The 17,017-nt window shown below is 51.0% G+C and overlaps 1 protein-coding gene across 1 annotated transcript in view; it reads left to right on the forward strand.

The window, feature by feature from the left end:
• The first annotated feature begins 340 nt into the window (after window positions 1-340).
• The window catches only part of LOC107402064 (uncharacterized), a 130,204-nt gene continuing 113,527 nt past the window's right edge, over window positions 341-17,017 (forward strand). Inside the window, exons 1-7 of the mRNA XM_076577794.1 lie at window positions 341-428; window positions 5,410-5,463; window positions 6,859-7,019; window positions 10,034-10,104; window positions 13,838-14,003; window positions 14,081-14,212; window positions 14,770-14,950. Of these exons, the coding sequence (XP_076433909.1) occupies window positions 356-428; window positions 5,410-5,463; window positions 6,859-7,019; window positions 10,034-10,104; window positions 13,838-14,003; window positions 14,081-14,212; window positions 14,770-14,950 (838 nt within the window). The 5' untranslated portion in view covers window positions 341-355. The remainder of the gene's footprint in view (window positions 429-5,409; window positions 5,464-6,858; window positions 7,020-10,033; window positions 10,105-13,837; window positions 14,004-14,080; window positions 14,213-14,769; window positions 14,951-17,017) is intronic.

Raw genomic sequence — 17,017 nt, forward strand, 5'->3', positions numbered from 1 at the left:
CAAGTTGTCCTAGGACCTCCACATGCATGCTGTGACACACGTGTATACAGACACACGCGTATATGCAAATAAGTGTTAAAAACAGCAGCAAAGCCACACCGCTACATGGTACCACCTGCCCCGAGACCTCAAGGCTCCTAGTGCTTCCTCCAAGGCAAACAGGGCTTTCCCCTTAGTGATCACAAGCTCCCTCCTCCCTCTTCCCCCAGGGAGCTAATAGTGTCCCCACAGGCTTCTGATTGGCCAGCCTGTGCCCCACCACCTCACTCCCTCTCCCCTGGTCTGAAGGGAGCTCAGCCGGCTCCTCTAGGGATTGAGCTGAGGTTCTGGGCTCCCCTGTCCCTGTCCCTGGAGGATGCTGATGCTGGTGCCCATCGGGCTCCGAGCGCTGGTCCTGCTCTGGGCGCAGACAGGAGTGACCACAGGGAGTAAGTACACACGCAGCTTTCTGAGTCTGAGTGGCATGGAGAGGGCAGCCACCCTGATCTGCAGGAGTCAGGTTTGCCCCAAATGTCCTTTTGTGTGACCACCCCTCTTTGCTTTGCTGGGAGAGAGGAGCTAAATTTACAGGCAGATTCTTTCTCTCCTCTGCCTTTCTTTCCTTCCTGGAGCAGGTAAGGTAGGGTTTACAGAAGCTGCTGGGGGCTGGACCTGAGCCCCGAGGGAGGGGCATGGAGGCTGGTGTGCAGGGGTGTATAGTCGCTCTCCCCTGCTGGGGTGAAGGTCTGGAGGAGGCTGAGACAGACTTGCTTGTGTTACTTGACTGCTGGGGCACACAGAATGGTAGGAGAGTAGGAGACGAGGGGACCAAATGGGAGGCAACTTTCCCAGTTTAACGTTTTAAAATATGAACTTTAATAAGTTTTTTAAACTCAAGATGGGCAAAAATAAACATTGGAAAGCATCAAATGTCTGTATAGTTCCATCTTTTGAAATCTAATATACATTTTCTATTTGGTGCTTTTCCAACTTTTGGTTTTTGAGACAAGGTATCAGGTAGTCCAGGCTGACCTCAAACCCATCCCGTAGTCAGGTTCTGTGGCCTTGAACTCTTTTTTATTGTTGTTGTGTTTGCTTGTTTTGTTTTTTTGAAACAGGGTTTCTCTGTGTAGCCCTGGCTGTCCTGGAACTCTCTGTATACCAGGCTGTCCTGGAACTTACAGAGATCCACCTGCCTCTGTCTACAGAGTGCTGGGATTAAAGGTGTGTGCCACCATACCCGGATTTTCTTTCTTTTTTCTTTTTTTTCCCCTGGCGGTGTGTGTGTGTGTATGTGTGTGTGTGTATGTGTGTGTGTGTGGGGTGTGTGTGTGTGTGGTGTGTGGGGGTGTATGTGTGTGTGGTGGGGTGTGGGTGTGTGGGGATATATGTGGCTGTGGGGGGGAGTGTGGGGTGGGGTGGGGGCTTGAACTCTTGATTCTTCTGCCTCCACCTTCCAAGTGCTGGGATTACAGGTGTGCACCACCACACCTTCCTAGTTTTTTCAATTGGGACCCTAAAGTTTCATTGAAAATTTTTTATTTGTCTTTAGATTTAGGGAGGAGGCAGGCACTATTGTTTCCAACGTGCTCCACAATGTTCTAGTACCCGAATTGAATATCAGATTTTTGTTTCAATTAATTAGAAGTTTCTCATACACTAGTGAGGGGTCAAGTGCCCAGGAGCCAGAGATGACCCATCAGTGGGACACAGGATGCTGGCACTCTCCTCTGTCTTCATGGGGATTTAGTACGTCCTTGCTAAGTGAGTGAAGAGAGGTGGATCCACACAGACCCTGGAAGTGAGAAGCCATTCAGGCCGTAGTGCACACGTGGATTTCAGTCCATTTCAGACCTCTTCTCAGAGGTTAGTGAATGTGAACCAGGCATGCTGGAGCACACCAGTTGAGGCTGGAGGACCACAAGTTCTAGGCCAGCCTGGGCTACATAGCAAGACCTTGTTTCTAAATAAGTAAATGGGCTCAGTGAGATAGCTCAGAGGGTCAAGGCACTTGCCACCAAGCCAGAAGATCTGAGTTTGATCCCAGGACACACACACGGCAGATGGAGAGCTGGTTCTGAGTAGTTGTCCTCTGACCTCTGCATGTGTTGTAGAACCCGATGAAGACTTTGCCTTGTGTGTGCCTTTACTTCTTGATTACTTCTCATGGATTTGTTACCAATGAACTTCATTCGCAGAAACTCTTTTGTGAAGTAGCAGTGTGTTTTGCTTTTTAAGTGCTTGAGAGATGGGAAGGTTCTTGAAACATGCGCCCCTTCGGGAAGGTCAAGGCGTTCCTGTGCTGACTGCAGTGTAGGGAAGCAAATGGAGACAGTCGTCATGGCTCCCAGCAGGAGGCCGGGGCTGTGCGCAGGAGGGGTTGGATGTTTGTGCACAAGTGTGTTAGATGTTGTGCCACTGAAACCACGTCTTTAAAAGGGAGTTGGGGGTGTCCCTACAAACCCACTCCCCTGGCATCCAACGAAACCAACCAAAAACCAACCAAACAAAAACCAATCACTGGGTGTGGTGATGGACTCCTGCAATCTCAAAGCTTAGAAGGCTGAAGCAGGAGGACCAGCCTGGGCTACGTACTAGGCTGTGCCTCAAAACAGCAAAAACGAATTCTTATAACATGGTTGTTGATTGGGTGTGGTGACACACATCTGTGATCCCAGCCCTTGGGAGGTGGAGGCGGGAGGGTCCCTGTGGCTTCCCATGTTAGTTAGACCAGGCAGTTCAGACAGACCCCATCTCAAAAATAACATGGAGAGAATTGAGGAAGAAATCTGATGTTGACCTCTGACCTCCACATGTGTGTGTATACACAGCACACACATGCAAGAAGATACATACATGCACACACACACACACACACACACACACACACACACACAGCTTTCCCCTACTCCCTAAACAATTTCTCAGCTCCATATATCCAAGCTACCATTAACAAATACAATCAATACTGAGAAGTATTAAGATTTATTTTCATTCTGTAAAATCTGGGGTGAATTTTACACATGATTTAACATGGATGGGTCCTAGTTGTCAAAGACTTGAAGCAAGCAGGGAGGAAATCAGTTGGGCTAAATGTCTTTCAGGTGTGGGTTTTCCCCACCGATATTCTGCTTTGTTGGAAAGAGGGTTCTGGTAAATGAACTGAAATATCAGGGTGGGGCAACCCTTCCAGATAGTCTGTGATGTCGGGGTCTTTGTAAAGGTCTAAGTGATACGGTGAGAAATACACTTCCCATTGTGGGGATGTGGGGTATGTCCTGAGGGATCACACGGACTGGAACATGTGATGGCCAACAGTTGAGGTGCTGGGGCTGAGGATGGAAGTGGCATTCTGGAAAAGTCGCTGTGGTTTCGAAAGCTGCAGATGTGTTCTGACCACAGGGGACATGGATGGGGCCTGGAGGAGGTGGGACTGTGGGGGATAAGAAGGCTTGGGCCTTTCCTGGGGTCTTCAGCAGCTTGCAGGGCGGCTGCAGCTCGCTTGTGCTGTGTCTGATCACACTCAGCATGCCCTGTGTCATGGCATCGATTGTCTGACACAGATCCTTGGCTTTTCTTGGTTTGTCTGTCTACCCATTCATCCACCTACCCACCCAGTATCCATCCACCTGTCCACCTGTCCTTCAGTCCTTCCTTACTTCCTCCTTTCCATCCACCTACCCACCCATGTATCCATCCACCTGTCCATCTGTCCTTCAGTCCTTCCTTACTTCCTCCTTTCCATCCATCTGTCCACCACTTTCATGCGGCCACTCTTTCCTAAATTTAGCGTAACTGTTTAAAGAATTTTAAATGTCATTTATCTTGTGTGTGTATATATGTGTTAGCCTTGCATGCCCTGGGACACAAGTGAAGGTCAGATCACAACTTGCAAGAGTTGGGTTTTTTTCACCGTATCAGTCCTGGGTATCGAACTCAGGCCATAGGGCCTTGGGGGCAAGTATTCTCACTGAGCCATCTCGCTGGCCCCTACTTATCCTTATTTGTAGTAGAGAGGTGACAAGATTGTGGAATGGGCCCAGCTGTGTAGGAACTTGGTTCTTTTGCTAACAAGCCATGAGTTAGCAAAGGTCCCTGAAGTCTCAGCCTCTGTCTATAAATGATGGCAACCTTTGCTGGTTGTCAGGAAATATATAATTTAATTGGAGCTCATTTGTTCACTCAACCTTTTCATTCTCTACTGGGTGCTGAATTCTTCTTCTCCAGAAGCTGAAGGCTACAAAGTTAACTGAGTCAGGATAATTAAAACAGATTTTACAAGAGTTATGGATAAAGTGCTAAAGTAGAGAAGGACAAGCAAAGACCTTCTCTAGGCAGAAGGGGGCTGGGGAGAGGCATTTATTTCTTCTGGGATGGAAAGCCTCCTGAAGTTCAGAGAGCAGAAGGAACAGTGTTCAGACAGAACAGCTTGTGCAAAGGCCAGAGCAGCCCAGGGTGGCTAGAGGGTGAGAGCCAGTGGGCGTGGCCAGAGCAGCCCCAGGATGGCTAGAGGGTGAGAGCCAGTGGGCGTGGCCAGAGCAGCCCAGGGTGGCTAGAGGGTGAGAGCCAGTGGGCGTGGCCAGAGCAGCCCCAGGGTGGCTAGAGGGTGAGAGCCAGTGGGCGTGGCCAGAGGGGGCAGGTGGAGGCTGGCTTTGTGGTTGAGATTTTATAATGAGAAGGAGACCCCCCCCACACACACCCTATGTGAGTGTGTGTGTGTGTGTGTGTGTGTGAGAGAGAGAGAGAGAGAGAGAGAGAGAGAGAGAGAGAGAGAGAGAGAGAGAAAGAAAGAGAGAGAGAGAGAGACATGTATACCAGTATAAGTAGGGGGCAGAAGTCAACCTAGGGTGTCATCCTTCATCATCCATATTGTTTTTTCAGTTAGCTTTTTGCATTTGGCCTGCAGTTCACAAAGAAGGCTACACTGGCTGGCCACAGCCCAGGACTCTCTTTCCTCTGTCTGGGATTGTTGCAAGTGTGCACCACCGTACCTGACTTTGTGTGTGGTTCTGGGATCCAGACTCCAGTCTTCACACTTGTGCTTTACTGACTGCGCCGTCTCCCTGTGGCCGTGGGCTCTCCTGGTGTCTAGGCAAGAGAAGGTGTAGCTTGGCTGGAGCCACAGCCCTGTGGATGGGTGGGCAGGGGGGTAGAGAGAAGGGTGTAGGGGGGAGGGAACAGAGGAGGAAAGACTAGTGCAGCTGGTGGAGTTGACAGAACTCACGGTGCGGATGCCTCAGAGTCGGGATTACGGCAGAAAAAAGAAGCAGAGACGCACAGGACCTCCAGGCCACCTGCTTGAGCCATCGGGGGCATTGGTACTGGTGTCCGAACTGGGGAAGGGCGGGCTCCCCTGCGCTCCCCCCCCCCCCCCCCCGCCCTGAGCAGGTGGGTGGCCTCACCTTGTCCTTGTTCTGATTGTGCTTTCAGAAATTGCAGACTCGCAGACTGGACAGGAGGTGGCCTGCATGGTGGCCTGCGAAGGTGAGTGCGTCTCCCAGGGACACTGAGTCACGCCTCTAACCAGGAGTCTTAGGCCATTGAGGCAGAGCCAGAACAAGGGTGATGTAGAGCATGGCAGAGCTACAAGGTGGGGTGAAGGACAGTCCCATGGGGCCTTTGGCTGTGCTCCCAGAAACCAGCTGAGGAGAGCCACGCCACCCCAGCCCCAAGCCACGCTGTCCTTCTGCCTTAGAGTCCCCAAGTGGATCACTGTCTTTGGTCCTGCGTCCCTGTGTGTTTCGGGGTGGAATAGACTGGAAAACTCTGGGAGCAAATTGGTAAGAAAGAGAGACGCATCCTGGGGACCTGAGGCTGACAGAGTGACACTGGACAATGAAATGTTCATGTTTTTCCATCAGGTGGGCTTAAAAAATTCCAGTCACCTCGATTCCTTACACCACTCTTCCCGCTAGCAATTCCTCCTCATCCCCAGCAAGACGTCCCGGTCCAGGCTGGCCACCTGGATTGCTACTAAAATGGAGCTGACAGCCCATTCTTACTTTATATTCATCAAGGTAGCAGAGGAGGAGCCAGGCTGCCAGGGTTGTTCTGTTTGTTTATTTATACTACTTTAAATTGTGTGTGTGTGCGTGTGTGTGTGTGTGTGTGTGTGTGTGTGTGTGTGTGTGTGTGTGTTGGGGGTGGTGCATGCATGCTTATATATAGAGGTCAGAGGACAATTTCAGAGTCAGTTCTTCCCTTCTACCTTTGGGTCCCAAGGATCCAACTCAGGCTTGTTGGCAAGGACCTTTGCCCTCTAAGCCATCTCATTGGCGGGAGACGCCGAGGCTTGAATGTAGCATTTGCCAAACTGGTTAACCACATAAGTTTGAGTCTCACATCCACTTTCTGTAAAGTGGTGAAGGTAAGGAACACCCTCTTGAGGGGTGGGTGGCAGGGAGAAGTCTCAGTCAGTAAAATGCTTACCGACAAGTGTGAGGATCCAAGTCCAACCGCCAGAATCCACACAAAACCACCCAGGTATAGTGGTTCACACGGGAAGCCCATTGCCTGGGTCCTGGGGCTTCGATCTGCCAGCCCAGCTGAGTCAGGGAGCTCCAGGCCTGTGAGGGAGCCTGTCTAAAGACAAGATTAGGTGCCTGAGGAACAACAGCTAAGGTGTGCTCTGGCCTCCACACACATGTGCACATACACACACGCATGCACATGTGTGCACATCCTGAAAGAAGAGAGCCTAGCCAAGGCTAAGCACATTCTGTGAGTGTCTTTGTTTTCTTCTGAGCCCTTCAGGGGGTCTGCTGCTCCCTGGCTTCTCCAAGCCAGGCTAGCATCTTGGGGTCCACATGGAAAGAGGAGGTGGGAACAATGCTGGGTGGCATTTGCTAAGGTGACATTTTTCCTTCCATCTGGTTCCAGAGACAGCAGAGCCACACCTCCCTGTGGGCACCAGATACACCTACCTATTCTCCAGCAACACCAGCACCAGCCTGAAGGGGGAGCCACTGGAGGCGAGTGGCCTGGGCCTCCAAGGTTTGGCTGTCCTTGAAGTGCTAGGCCCATGCCAGATGACCTTATGGGTGAGTGTCTGCGTAGCTGAGAGGCTGTGATGGTACTAGGGAGTGGACACTGTCCCTGAATTTCCACTGTAGACTCAGGAGGTGAGGTTCCCAGGGAGGGGTGTATGGAAGGGACACCATTTTGGTTGCAGGTGATACCTCAGTGGCCTAGCAGGAAGAAACAGGTACACGGGATATGGAGACAGCTTGACTGAGGGTCAAGTGTGAAGGTCCAAGGTGTGGGTGAGTCAAACCAAGCCAAATCCTTTAGTCAGAGTTGGACCTGAGTTGGGGATTGACTCAGTCGGTAAAGTGCTTGCTACATCCCCAGCAACCATGACACAAGTCAGGTGTGGCTGTAACCTGTAACCGGGCCATGGGAAAGCAGAGACGGGAGGCTCACGAGCCAAATTCACAAGCTGCAGATTCAGTGACAGACGCAGTCTCAAAAAAAGTGTGTGTGTGTGTGTGTGTGTGTGTGTGTGTGTGTGTGTTAGGAAAACATTCAAAGTTGACCTCTGACTTACACACACACACACACACACACACACACACACACACACACACACACACACACACACACACGAACAGGCTGGTGGAAGCATGTCAGACAAGCCTCTAGGCCTGCCCTGTTATTCTTTCTGCTGGACGCTGGCCTTGCACTTCCTGGGCCCCAGGCTTCAGATAAGGTGAGTAGTCAGATGCAGTGTGGCCAGCCCTGGCAGAACAGTGAGTTCAGTTCACTGGGTGGCCAATGTTTGTTTTCCTTGTACCAAAAGCCGCTGTATCCGTGTAAGGGGAACTGCCCGCCCACTCCAGTATGTCCTTCTACGATGACTGTCCCGCTTCTTAGACAGACCTTCCCATGCGTGCACCTGACTGGGTTTCCTCTGAGGTCTTGACTGGACTTGTGCAGCATTCTTGAGCTGGCTGGAGCACTTGCTGATGAGAGTGTCTCAAAAACTGTCCTGGATGTGTTCATGAGGACCTCAGGATGGTGTGTTTTGTGATGGTTCTAAGTCAACTCCAAATTCTTTGTGGTGTTGTTGTTTTGTTTGTGTCTGAGATGGGGTGTCACATCCTGAGAGGTCCCTGGGCCCCTGCAGCCTGTGGTGCACCATCCCAACCCCCTGTTGCTCCTTGCACGACCTACCAGAAGGGCTCCTTTGACTCTCTCTTGCAGGCCTGTCCAGCATGTGCCCACGGGTAGCTGTGAGTGTGGCCCAACATAAAACTGCAAACTTACTTCAAACATTCTGAGATTGTTTTTGCATTTTTTTTTTGTGTATAACTTGACTCTGCTGTTTAAAAGTCTGAACTTCGTAAATAACAAATAACAAAATGTTGGACACATGTATAAGTTTAATGGTATTATGCATGCTTTTATATTTTATGTCTAGTTATTTTACTGTGGTAAAATATACACAATATGAAATCGTCTATATTAATGAGTTCCATGGCACTGATTACTTTTACACGTCCATTTCTAGAATGTTCTCAGACCCTTAAACAAGAACATCAGTCCTAGCTCCCTGAATCCTCCCTGGCCCCACCCATCTTCTCCTGAGTCTAGGGATTTTCCTACTTCTGGTGCTCCACTTAAGTGTAATCTGGTTGGCAAATCCTTTTCTGGCTTCTTTCACTGATTATGATGTGTTCAAAGCTAATTCTAAGATGTAATTCTAAGATGTACCAGAACTTCATTCCATTAGACAATGTCTTCTGGGGATCTTGTAAAATGTCTCAGTTGGTAAAACACTTGCTGCACAAACTTGAGGACCTGAGTTCAAATTCCCAGCACTGCAGGGGAAATCTGGGCTGGGCTCACCCCGTGATTCTAGCCCTGCAAACGTGGAGAACAGAGGATTCCTCAGGGCTCTCCAATAGCTTGTCTTGCCCATTTGGTAAGTCCCAGATTCAGTGAGATATTCTGTCTCAAAAAATAAGGTGGGAAAGATAGAAGAAAACACCTGATGTCAACCTCTGGCCCAGACACACACATGAACACTCCCCTCCCCCATAGACACACCTCTTCTGGGATTAAAGGTGTGTGGCACACCTGAAGAATAAATACTTTTTAAAAATTCCTTTTTATTTTCTCCCAGGGTTGGGGGTAGAGCTCATGACTTCATGCATTCTAAGCAGTCAACCACTGAGCTACATCCCCAGCCCAACTTTTAAAATTATTTCTCCCTGCTCCCCCAGGTACTATGTAGCCTAGGCTGGCCTGGAATTCAAATGTGGCCCAGTGTGGCCCTTGAACCCACATCTTCCTGCCTTAGTCATCCCCTGCCCCACCCACCCCAGGGCTAAGATTACAGGCATGAGCCATGCTTCCCAGCTTCACATGGGCGCTGGGATCTCAGGGGACACCTGATTCTCAAAAGCCAATTTTTTGTTAGAATAAACACACATATCACCCCCCCTCCGGGTGATGCCCAGCCACCCAGTGGCACACCACCACCCCCGGCGATGCCCGGCCACTCAGTGGCACACCGCCCCCCTCCCCCGTGATGCCCGGCCACCCAGTGGCACACCACCATGTTTGTCTTTGGTGAATGTTTGTGTATATTTATAACTGGTTATTTTCTGGGTTCGCCATTAGCCCTCTGCAGTAGCAGTTGACACTGTTGGTCACTTAAACTCGGGTCCTCGGCAGAATCTTTGTGAATTGTTCTCTGCGTGGCGCACATGTGGAGGTAGGGGCCAGTTCTCCCCTTCTACGTTGTGGGTCCCAGGGACCGAGCTCAGGTCGTCAGGCTTGGCTGGGACACCATTCCCTTCAACCACTCGGTCCCTGCTTACCTTAGGTTGTAGGTCCTCTTCCAGGAATCCTTCCGCCAGACTTAAGATCTTTCGGGGTAAAAGGAGAACAAACGTAGAGCAGGGAGCATCTGGCTGTTTCTATTACTTACAACTTGAGTCTCTGGGTCTCCAGCACCAGGATCCAGAACCTTCTCTCTGGGGAAGAAACCTTGGCCTCTAACCTCAGGGAGTGTCGCGAGGCCATCAACTCACAGTGTTTTGTGCTTCAGTTTCAAGACTTCCAGGTGACGTCTGTTCTGGGGCCCCAGGTGAAGGTTCTGAAGGAATCAGAGAGTTTGAGGTAAGACCCTGGCCTGGGAGTTCGTGTATGAGCCCATTACCCCTTCTCAGGACTAGGGCTTTGGAGACACTAAGCAAGCCAGAAAACCCAAGAAAGGGGACCTCGTGCTGAAGAGATGTCACTTGGGAGTGATGGTCAAATAAAGGTTTATCTTTTTTATCAGGTTTTGTTTGAAAACAGGGTTTTATTGTAGCCCAGGTTGGCCCCAAATTTGTTACATGGCTATGGTTGGCCTTGAACTCCTGACGGTCCCACCTCTGCCTTCTGAGTGCTGGGATCAGAACTGTGCACCACCACACTGGGCTATGCTCATGTTTAGACTCTGTCAAGAGATGGGGCTAGACTGCCAATGACACAGCAAGCGTTTTCATGATGCAGGGCCCTCAAGTGACTCCAGATAACATCATCAGATGGCTTCTTTTCTGATGGAGGGCCTGCCTCGCGTGCAGTAGAGAGTTCACGACTGCTAGTGATCCAATGGGCACAGCCCCTGTGTAGGGGTTGGATGGTTCTGATCTCTGTTCCCCGAGGCCAGCTGCTCTCCCTTCCCCATTGTCTGAGGAGGTAAAAGGCAATGTCCTGCCTGCCCCAAGCTAAGCTGCCCTTTTGTGACCCAGCGGAGCTGGATCTCCGCCTTGTGCTGCTTTCCCAGGGCTCCCTGATGCCGACTGAAAGCTGTAAGGGCAGCCAGCCTGAAGACAGCCCGCCTGACAGATTCCTCTTCCTTTTTATTGCAAATTCATTTGTTAAAAAAATAAAGCCTTTGTCCAGGAATACAGGGACAGGGGCTGGGAGATACTGGCCAGGGGCAGATGGGTGCCCTGAAAGGCTTAGGCTGTCTCCTCTAAGGGGCTATTGTCCCCCACTCCTCATCAGAAATGCTAAGTCAGGGGCCCTGGGGGTTGTCACTTTCCTGGGACCAGACTGACACTTGTATTCTGAGACAGGCAGCACCATTAGCATTTCTGAAAGCCCAGGGTCTGAGATCCCAGGCGCTGCCTTAGGACCCCCACCCCTGACACCAACCAGAGAAGGGGACAAGGGCCTCCCTGGGAGGTGGAAATGGGGACAATTTTGTTTGCTCAACGGCCTGCATTACTTACTGACTTGTGGGCTTGGAGTGTGGTCATTCCCCTTCGTCCTGGACCATCTTGGTCTCTTGTATCCACACGGGGATGCAGACCTCAGCATCCCTCCCCTCCTCTCCCCACTTCCTTCCAAGGACCAGCAGGCGAGAGCAGGGCCCAGAGGCACGGGCTCAGTCCCGCTCCCGGTGCCTCCCTGGTGCCTCCCTGGCTGCTGTGTGCAGCTGCATTCCTTCTTGCCTAGGCTGAATGATTGTTCGAGGGTAAAAGCCATAGCTCCGGCAGCCCACACAAGCTGGGCTAGGCCACCCGTCCTGATACACCGATTTGAGAACTGAGTAATTGTGGAACGCAGAGAGGCAGCCTGATCAATGCAGCATGCTGGGAAGAACAGATGCAGGGCCAGAGGACCCACATCCATCTTTTGGGTATTGACATGAGCTTTAGAGGAAGAATTGGGGTACAGAAGAGGTCTGTGTGACCAAGCTGTCCCAGGCAAGGTGTGGCCTCATCTCACTTCTGGTTCTGTGAGGTGGTCTGAAGAAGTCTTCACCGCGGTCAGCGCTTGAGGGGAATGCTTGGTCCCCACAAGACGACCATCCCTGCTCTGTCATGGCTAGTTGCCCTCTGCTGGGAGTGATGTGCCCTACTTGACGAGCTTATTGTTTTGTTCTTCTTGGAATCCAAGGTGAGCACAGGCTTGGCACTGACCTACTGCTGTGCCTCCAGACTGACAGGGACGACATGGGTTGTACAGTGTAGTATGCTCTTCCAGTCTGTGCCCTGTAGCTATGATCAGCACTGTGACCGTAGCCACTGGGGGAAGGAAAGATGGCACTCCTCAGGTCCATCACTGAGGGAAGTCAGAGCAGAAGCTCTGGAGGAACACTGCTTACTGGCTCACTCGGTAGCTCCCTGTAAGACGCTGTATAAGGTTCAGGCCCATCTGACTGGGGATGCAGCCATCTACGGGGGGCTGGGCCCTCCCGTATCAATCCTCAGTCAAGACAGTCTTTCAGGCCAGTCTGATCTGGGCAATCACTCAATTGCCCCCACTTCTAAGTTGTGTCAAGTTGACAGCAGAAACTGACCAGCTCACATGCTGCCCGGTAGAGCTAAGCGGGTGGTCCACGGCGAAGGAAACCGATAGGACAATCGTGCTTTGATACCACGCCTAGTTTCCTTTGGGCGCAAGTCTGGAGTCAACACTGATTTTCCAAGGCCTGTTACACAGTGACAGAATCTCAAGGCAATTCCCATGGTTCTGAGGCCCCTGACCTTGGAACCAGCTGTCTGGGTCCAGATCTTAGCCTCCACTCTGGCTCCATGCTGTTTTGTCTGTACTGAAGTGTATGTTTGGGGGTGAGTGACCCCCTGTGTATGACAGGAGACTTTGTCTCTGCTCTAGCCAACTTTATAGCTGAAATAATGTACGTAGGCAGATAACAGAAGAAACAGCCTATGCATTCAGAAGCCACATGAGCCCCAGGCACTGGAGTCTGGGAACAGGAGAGGGAGAGTTTGTAGGTTTTCAGGAAATGCAAATGGGCCTGCAGAAGAAGATGGGGACCAGGCAGTACAAGCCTGTCATCCTAGCTACCAGAGATGCTGGGGCAGGAAGGTTGCTAGTTCAAGGTCAGCCTGTGCTGTAGTAAAACTCTGTCTAAAAAAAGAAAGCTGGAGAGATGGTTCACTGGTTAAGAGCACTTGTTGCTCTTCCAGAGGACCCAGGTTCAGCTCCTAGCAAACACGAGTGCCTTACAACTGCCCTTGGTTCCAGCTGCAGGAGATCTGAAGTCCTCTTGTGGCCTCTGTGGGCACCAAGCGCGTACACAGGGCACAAACATGCAGGCAGGCGGAACGCTCAGACACATCCAAGTAAAAAGTAAATCTCTACAAAAAATAAAAATAAACATAAAAAGGAAGAAGGGAGGGAGAGGGTGCTGTTGTGGCTCAGTGGCAGGGCGCTTGCCCAGCAGGAGCGGCCCGGGCTCAGTCCTCAGCAAATCCACCCTGCTCCCCAGCCACAGTAACGTGGGTAGCTCAGCTGGTGGAGTGTTTGCCTAGCATGCGTCAAGTTCAGTCCCCAGCGCCGATAAGGCAGGTGTAGTGACACTTGGAAGTAGAGTCTGGAAGATTAGGAGTTCAAGGTCATTCTTGGCTACAGAGCAAGTTCAAGACCAGCTTGGTGTATGAAGCTCTGTCTAAACAAACAAACAAAAAAGAAAGAAAATAAAGGAGATTGGGGAGATACGGTTTAGGACAAAGTCTGTCTTTCTCCCCTGCTGGAGATGCTGTTCTCTGGTAGGTGATGCTGTAGTGGGGACTGGTAATAATCGGGCTCCTAGACACCTCGTGGGCTCAGGGAAAGCTTGTCTGACATGAGCGGATTTCTATGCTGGTCTGGGTGCCCTCGGGGTGTTGGTTGGGGCAACAGATTCTGAATTCAGTGGGAAGTTTCAGAGCTCAGACCGCTCTCGAGAACCTCTTTTATATGAACTCACCTACCTGTGGGTTTTCCCCCTCGCTGACAAGCCCAGGAGTCACCCTGGAGCAGAGATGTGGGAAGCAGTACCCAGGTATTCCGTATGGGGAAATCTGCAGGACAGAGTCACTGTGGCCCATGTGACCCATCCCTCCTTCCACAGTGCTGCTCTGGGCCGCAATCCTCTTGGCTTCATCTTCAGTGCCGGGCAAGTGGTCCACTTGTGTCCCCACCACTCTGAGCCACGCTGGGCCTTGAACGTGAAGCGATCAGTTCTGAGCCTTGTGCAGAGCTGTCCGGGGGTCCACGAGTCTAAGACCTTTGAGGAGGTGAGGCCAGAGCCAGAAGGGAAGGGCCGTGGAATGGAGGTTGTGCAGGGGGCTGACTGCTCTATTGGACATCCCAGGAAGACATCCTGGGCCGGTGTCCCACCACTTACCAGAGCCAAGGGGATCAGCTGCTCAAGACGAAGGACTTGGCTCTGTGCTCCCTGCCCACAGCCTACTCCTCCCTGTACAGTCAGCCCCTGCCTGGGATGGTGAGTCAGCCCCACAGTCCTTCCCTCGGTCCCTCCTCCCTTCCCTTCTCTCCCTCCTCTCCCCCTTCTTCCTCCTTCAATCACCTCTGCCTCCCAAGTGCTGGGACTAAAGGCTTGTGACTCAGTGCCTGCCTCCCCCTCCTCCCTCCTCCCCTCACCCAATCATATCCTCTTCCCTCCCCCTCTCCACATCTTTCTGTGATGATGGACATGTGCTCTGGACAATGACCACCTGAATAAGGAAGAAGGGGTTGTGTTCACACCAACCTTTGTTCCAGAGAGCCCTGGCCCCTCGGGGGTCGAGAGGCCAGGAGCCTTGTCCACCCTGCACCCGCCATTCCTAGCCCTTCGGATGCCACATCTTTCCTGTCCCTGAGCTCCTGTATGCTGGGCTTTCCCATTCTAACCTCCCTCTCGCCCCGCCTCTGCCGGGTCTACTGTGTCACAGTGAGGGTGGGGTCTCGAAGCGCCGCTGTGGCCCTTCGCCCTTCCGATTACTGCGGTTCCTGCCTGGGTGCCCAGGACATGGTCTGAGTATGTGTCTTGCCCTGGTCCAGTCCAGTCTAGCTTCCAGCTTCAACTGCCGGCAGAGCTTCCAGGCTGGTGTACTGCGCGAGGCTGCCTGTGAGGAGCGGCACGTGGCCGGACCCCTGTTCCAGAAGGCCAGCGCTGTGCACACACTGGTGTTCTCCTCCCTCACACTGCTGCGCGTGGTAGCCCAGGACCCAGCCACCACAGGTGACTCCACCCTTTCCAGACGGCTGTCACCCTGGCCACGGTGGGAAGGGGGATGTGAAGACTGGCGGAGTGCCCACATGGGCCTTCCCTGCCTGTATACCCCTGAGCTGCCCCACAAGTGGCCACTGTCAAGAGCTAGCCTCTTCCAGATGTTTCTCTGGGCTCTCTGCTGGCTCAGGGCACTGGCTCGTTCTTATCCCTTCTCTGAATTGTCTTCAGATGGAATCTCCTGGTGTGAGCTTTTGCAGGACAATTTGCTTTAAATTCAGCAACTCTTTTAGTCTGTCTATTTTTTTGGGCAAATTGACTCAAGATTCCTGATTTTCCAGAAAGCTCTTGCTAATATGAAACTTCCCGTGATGTGCCTTTCTGTGACAGCAGTACATGGAAAGAATTGATAAGACCTATGTCTGGGGCAAAGAGAAATGTTTTTGTTCTTGTTTGTTTTTTGTCTTTTTTAGGACCAATTATTCCTCTGAATAAGGAAATATGGATAGTATATTTTAAAGTTTTTACAATTGATTATTATTTTTTACCCTTTATTTTTATTTTATGTGTATGGGTGTTTTGCCTGCTTGTCTGTGCACCACGTGTGTGTGGTGCCCATGAAGATCAGAAGAAGGCATTGGCTCTCCTGGGATTGGAGTTACAGATGTCTGTGAACCACCAAGTGGTTGCTGGGAATTGAACCTGGGTCCTCTGGAAGAGCAGCCAGTGTCTTAACCACGGGGCCATCTCTCCAGCCCCAATAACAATATTTTTATTATCACTTTTTTGTTGTTTTTGATTTTTTGAGATAAAGTCTCATGTAATGAGCCCAGGCTATCCTTGAACTCACTGTGTAGCAGGAGATGGCCTTGAACTCCCTGGGATTGCAGGCATGTGCCACCATGCTTGGCTGTTGTCTTTGTTCTCCGGACAGGGTCTTGTTACAAGGCCTCGGTTGGCCCCAAACTCTCCATCTTTCTGTGAATTCTATCCCCTTATTTTTCCTTTTCCCTATGCTGAGGATTGAGAGCTAAGCAAGTGCTCTACCATTGAACCACATCCCCACCTCTGCTACAATTAATCCTTTTTGAAAAACACCTTAACCGAGGGTCTGGAGAGATGGCTTGTTAGGTAAGATGCTGCCATGAAGGCGTGAGCAAGGGAGTTCAGATCCCCAGAAACTGCATGAAAAGCTGGTGGGGCCGGAGAGATGCTCAGTGATTAAGATGCACCGTTCTGGCCGAGGATCTGAGTCTGGGTCCCAGCACCCATGTTGGGTGGCACACAGCCACCTGTAACTCCAGCTCCAGGGGATCTGACGCCCTCTTCTGCCCCCTGACGGTACTGCTTACACACCCCAGCACTCGGGAGGCAAAGGCAAGAGGATCTCTGAGTTCAAGTTCACTATAGCGTGAGTCCAGGACAGCCAAGGCCACACAGAGAAAACCTGTCCTGGAAAAAAAAAAATGCACATACCCACACATAGGCAAATACAGGTTATTAAGGATAAAAATAAATCTAAAAAAAAAAAAGCTGGGTGGGCATAGTAGCTCACCTGTAACTCAGTGCATAGGATTACAGCCAAGGGGGGTAAAATGTTTGGCTAGACTAGCCAAATTGGCAAGTTTTGGGTTCAAATGAGTGTTCCTGCTTCAATATATGTTAGAGAGCAATAAAAAAAAATCCGAATCTTGGATTCACATGAGCATATATGCATGCATACCAACACACATATGTACCTACATATATGTGAACATGCATGCACATACCACATACACACATACACATATAAAAACCACCTTTCTTGAGATGCTAGCCACCTGTTTGTTTGTTTGTTTGTTTGTTTATTTTGACATGGTTTCTTTGTGAGGTTTTAGAGCCTGTCCTGGATCTTGCTTTGTAGACCAGGCTGGCCTCAAATTCACAGAGATCCAACTGGCTCTGCCTCCCGAGTGCTGGGATTAAAAGCGTGAGCCACCACTGCCTGGCACTAGCCAGCTATTTAAAGTGTCCAGTCGAGCTGGGTGTGGTGGATCCCACTAGCTCTGAAGAGGCTGAGGCAGGAAGATTGGTGAGAAT

The sequence above is a fragment of the Peromyscus maniculatus genome, chromosome 8 (genome assembly GCF_049852395.1).
Source record: "Peromyscus maniculatus bairdii isolate BWxNUB_F1_BW_parent chromosome 8, HU_Pman_BW_mat_3.1, whole genome shotgun sequence".
Classification (NCBI taxonomy): Eukaryota; Metazoa; Chordata; class Mammalia; order Rodentia; family Cricetidae; genus Peromyscus; species Peromyscus maniculatus.